The 5462-nt window shown below is 38.2% G+C and overlaps 1 protein-coding gene across 1 annotated transcript; it reads right to left on the bottom strand.

Moving 5' to 3' along the window:
- Window positions 1-1252: 1252 nt before the first annotated feature.
- Window positions 1253-2395, bottom strand: LOC141627884 (uncharacterized). Its single transcript, XM_074441088.1, has 3 exons — window positions 2309-2395; window positions 1710-1826; window positions 1253-1651 (listed from the first exon to the last, which is right to left on the bottom strand). The coding sequence occupies exons 1-3, from the start codon at window positions 2393-2395 to the stop codon at window positions 1253-1255; spliced, it is 603 nt and encodes a 200-aa protein (XP_074297189.1).
- Between the last annotated feature and the right edge of the window lie 3067 nt (window positions 2396-5462).

Raw genomic sequence — 5462 nt, 5'->3', positions numbered from 1 at the left:
ACACCATTAGAGATCCCATTGAAATAAGCATCAGTCTTAGTAGAGTTCATGCTCAGACCAGAAGCAACAGAGAAAGTGGCAAAAGACCTTAATAAAACCATTATAGAAGCAATATCACCCTTACAAAACAAGAGCAAATCGTCTGCAAACATTGAGCGTGAAAGCTTCATCTGGCCACAAAGAGGGTGGAATTTAAAAGATAAATTACTTGTAGTATAGGCCAAAATTCTACTCAGATACTCCATAGCAATGGTAAAAAGTAAAGGGGATAAAGGGTCACCTTGTCTTAACCCTTTTGCCCCATTGAAGTGACCAAATGTTTCACCATTGAGGACTAAAGAATAAGAGGCAGTTTGAATGCACTCCTTAATTAAAGAAATAATCTGAGAAGGGAAATTCAAGTAAACCATCATCTGCTCTAAGCACCCCCAATTGACTGAGTCATATGCTTTTTTGAGGTCAACTTTGAGCATAAATCTAGGTGAGATGGCTTTCCTATTGTAGCATCTCACTAAGTCTTGGCAAATAAGAATATTTTCCACAATGCTCCTCCCTTGGATAAACCCACCCTGGTTTTCACTGAGTATATCAGGGAAAATCTTAGCCAACCTATTGCATAACAGTTTAGAGATGCATTTATAAATAACATTGCAGCAAGAAATAGGTCGAAATTGGGATACACTCTTTGGCATTTCACACTTGGGAATAAGGGTAACAAGGGTATGATTAATTTGTTTGAGGAGTTTCCCAGTTTTGAAGAAATCCTGCACAGCATCACAAACAGTCCCCCCCCCCCCCCCAAAATGTCCCAAGTGTCCTTGAAAAAAGCACTAGAATAACCATCTGGCCCAACAGCCTTAGTATTAGGAATAGAGAAAATTACCTGTTTAATCTCATCATTGGTTATAGGACTCAAAAGACTAGCATGATGCTCACTAGTACAAATCTTGCCATTCTGAACAACCATTTTAGACACATTAATATGCGGTGGCGTAGATGTCCCCGTGAGTTCAAGATAAAACTCGATGAAAGCTTCTTTGGATCTCCCTATTATCCTCACACAGACACCTTGGTGATTCTCAATTCTCATCACCCTATTCCTTATATGCCTGCCCTTGATAATACTATGGAAATATTTCTTGTTGGTGTCTCCTTTCTCCACCCACGAGCCTTAGACTTCGAATCAGAAATCATGGCAGGCTTCCTCCAAAAATCTAACATCGCTAGCGACTTCGATTCAAGATGAATAAGCTCAGCCTTGTGGTTCACTTCTAAGCTTAATCTGAATAGATTCCAAATACATACGAGCCCTAGCAGTAGTATTCTCAATATCATCAAAATCAACCCTATTGAGGTCCTTCAGGGGTCTTTTTAAATGCTTCAACTTTTTAACCAGATTAAACATTTTTGTCCCAGGCCACTTTTTCCCCCAATTCAATTGAACACATGGAATAAAATCCACAGATTTACTCCACATGTTGAAGTATTTGAAGCTCCTATTTCTTTTACACAAATCAGTTTTCCTCTGTACTACACATGGAGTGTGATCAAAGGTGCTTTCACAAAAGAAATGTGCAAAGGCCTGGCCATTATTCTGCAACCACTCCTGATTTACCAGTACACGATCCAACCTGCTATAAACTCTGGTAACCTGCTCATGCTTATTACACCAAGTATACAGAGAACCACTAGCGGGGATGGTCCATAACCTCACATTCATCAACACATGCTTTGAAATCATCCATTTCTTCCATGGTACTACTACCTCCTAACCTTTCTGAAGGCTGTAAAACAGTGTTGAAATCTCCACAAATTACCCATGGTCCCTGGATAGTTTTCTTAATCTCACACAAATTGGACCACAAACTTTTCCTTTCTTGCGTATCATTGAAAGCATAAATAAACGTCACATAGGAGGCGGTCCCAGCCAAATCAAAGAGCTTCCAAATGAATGAATTGTGCATTGTAGTTTAGAATATAGACTCTAAAAAGAGAAGGATTCCATAAGACCCATATCCTCCCTCCCTTATGATATTGAGTATTAGTTGTTAAACACCAAGAACTACATAAATTATTCCTCACTGCATTTAGAGACAAAGGCTTTACCTTTGTCTCAAGGAGGCCGAATAGTTCTATCTGATGATGCTTAAGGAAATTTTTAATACTAGATTGCTTAGATAGACTATTCAACCCTCTAATGTTCCAAAAACCCCAGTTACTCATTACCCCCTATTGGAGGTAATGCACTACCATTTGTCCCTATTCCAACTTTGGGGGTAACACTGTTAATAGACTCTAGCAGGTTCACCTTTTTAAGATGGTTAGAGCCAGAATTAGCTGCCAGAATCTCTTGTCTACTATGCCTGATAATTTTGCGAGCAGGAGTATTTGCCATATGATACTTACCATTAGTAGCCCAAGTCACATCAAAGTTATTGGCTTTTCATAAGGAGTACACTCAGTAACAGACGGAGCTGAAATAGTTGGAGAGCCAACAGAGGTACTTGTAACAGGTACAACTGCTTGCTTTGGTCTCCATTGTTTCTGGCCCCCCTTTTGTGCAGGAACCTTCTGTGTATCCCCTTTTTTCTCTTTTCTACATTTCACAGTCTCATGTCCAATTCCTTGACATTTAGTACATAAAATAGGTTTCCATTCAAATTCTACTTTCAGACTGAGAATGGTACCATCAGAATCCATGAACTTCACATTACTAGGTATGGGCTTACCAAAAGGGACATCTATCATCACCCTGGCAAATCTCAACCGAGTTTTCTCAGTTGTGGCACCATCACATAGTACAAACTTACCCATCAATCCAGCTATTCTCGGAAGACATTTCCCCCAAAATTTTAGCGGGAGATTATGAATCTTCACCCAGACTGGAACTTCTTTGATCTCTTCCTTCTCTAAGGCCGCATCCTCACTCCAAGGTCTGATAATAAGAGGCTTATTATCAAAAAGGAAGTGTCCCTGTTGAAGGATTTGATCCTTAGCAGCATCATTCTTAAACCGAACCAGAAAAACACCATTAGCACAAAAGGAAATCTTATCAATTGGGTAGCTTGCCCAGAGGCGGCGTAAGAAACCTTCCACCACTTCCACAGGTGGATTAGCACCCAGGATAAAGCCATATACGGAATTCCTCCAATATTCTAACTCCTCTTTCACGTCCTCATCAGAAAATTGAAGCAATTCACCAGCTTCTTCCGGAATACTTTGCAAAGTTTTCTTACCCTTCCTCCGATTCTCGAACAACCGATCGAGGAAGACTCGCCCGATCAATTCCATCCAAATTATATAGTGCAATTCCAACTACTTGATTAATATTTGCAGATTTATTACCATCCCCACTCCCAGGCCCTCCAATCACCACCGACGTTGAAGGATCTGAGACTAGGGTTGCTTCCACAGATTGTTTATTGTTTGAATTAGAGCTTAGAGGAGGAAATTGAACCGGATCGCTACAATCGATCGACATTTTTAGGGTTTTTTTTAGGGTTTTTTTTAGGGTTTTAAGCAGTAAATCGCATATTTTTGGGATTTTCTCTCTCTCTCTCTCTCTCTAGATATTGTGAATTCGATTTCCTTAAATTAGACTAGTTAGTTCATCTTTCTCTCAAATATTTTAGAACCCTAGTTAGAATATTTCTCCTCTTTTAATTTTCCTCTAGCCAAGTTGTAATCTTTACTAAAAATTAATGTAATTGCTCTTTAATTTATCCAAGTTCTTCATTTCTCATTAGTATACATTTAGTAATTTTGGGTTGTATGTGAAGAATTGAAGAATCCTTCCATAATTCAATCAAAGTTATTGTCTTTTGGTATAATTTCTCTTCTTAATCTCATTTCCTTTAGTTTATTTACATTTCTTGTTCATTTAAATTATTGTTTGAATTAGTAACCATGTTTATTGTGTTATTCATGCTTGTTTCTTTATCTTTCAATTTCTCTCTTATAGGTATGTGTGAGTAGTCTTATCTAAGGTCATGGGGGATCTTGGGTTATTAAGAGGATTGAAATTGGGTTGTTAACCTTTTGAATTGGGTAATTAATCGGTCTTACTCTTGTGCATATGAAGTGCTCGATGAAATGCTTAAACGAAAGTTTGAGTCTTTTATTAGAATGTTTAACTTATCTTGGTGCATTGTGCTATTGGATGGTTTTAGAAGTGCTTAAATGAGATGATTAAATGAAAGTTGGAGCCTTTCTTAGACATATTTGATCCATCTTGGTGCCTATGCTATTAGATGGTCTTTATGCATGTTTGTGATGAGTTTGTCTAAACTAAGTGTAAGCTTGTTTGTAAAACCTTACTCCCATGTCTATGAAATGTTTGATGGAATTCTTAAATGAGATTTTGAGTCTTTCATTATCATATTTAGTCTATCCTAGGTCGAAAGACAATGGAAGGCCTATATGGCATGGTCGAGATGAGTTTTTCATACTAAGTAAATGCTTGTTGGTTAGCTCTAATTGACTAAGAAATTAGGATCAATCATAGGCCCTCATCATTACCCATTTCTTGTTAACAATCTTTTCTTCCTCAACTTACCCAAGTGAACCCAAGGACTTTAGTTTTCATTCATTTGATTAGAAGCAATTTTCATTTAGCTTAATTTTATATCTTACTTGCATCTTAGTTTACAATTAATCAATCTTACTTTTGGTTGACTAAAATAGGATTTGAACCGACTAAGTATACACCCCCTCCATCCTTGTGGATTCGACCCCGATTATGCTACTTAATTGGGTAATTTATAAATTGTTTTTGACCCGGGAATGACGACTAGAACCGGTCATCAAAATGGCGCAGTTGTCGGGGATGTCGTTAGGTTATGCTTAGCTAGTTAGAGTCTTAGGCTTAGTCTTTACTTGGTGTTTGCTTGTTTGAGTAGTTACTTGTTTCTTGTAAAGTGAGTGTGTTATTGCTTACCCCTAGTGCCTCAAAGCACTAGGAGACTAACAGTTTGTTGAAGTATATGCCTAGAGCAAACGATAATCCTTTGCTTAGTGACCCGGAACCGGAAAGGCTCTTTAGAGCTTTGAGAAGAAGGACCTTAGCAAAGATTGGGAGTTCCGACTTGGCAACTTTAAACCAAGCTAGCACATCCACCCAAATCTCACCAAGAAACCTTTACCAAAGAACAACCAAACAACAAAATTGATCCCTTCTTACAAAATCCTTTCACAACACACAAGTCCCTACAAAAATATCCACCGCAAAGCCAAACATGAATCAACAAAGCTTCAACTAAGGTTACCAAGACTTTTACCAAGGAAACCAAGCCAATCAAGGCTTCAATCAAGGGTACCAAGATCAAAATTGCAATGAAAATTATCAAAGTTTTGACCAAGCGTACAACCAAGGGTACCAAGAGCAAGGGTACAACCAAGGTTATCAAGACCAAAAATTCAATCAAAACTATCAAGGATTCAACCAAGGCTTTGACCAAGGACAA

This window comes from Silene latifolia, chromosome Y, assembly GCF_048544455.1.
Source record: "Silene latifolia isolate original U9 population chromosome Y, ASM4854445v1, whole genome shotgun sequence".
Taxonomy (NCBI): domain Eukaryota; kingdom Viridiplantae; phylum Streptophyta; class Magnoliopsida; order Caryophyllales; family Caryophyllaceae; genus Silene; species Silene latifolia.
This window is presented reverse-complemented; position numbering and strand designations above follow the sequence as displayed.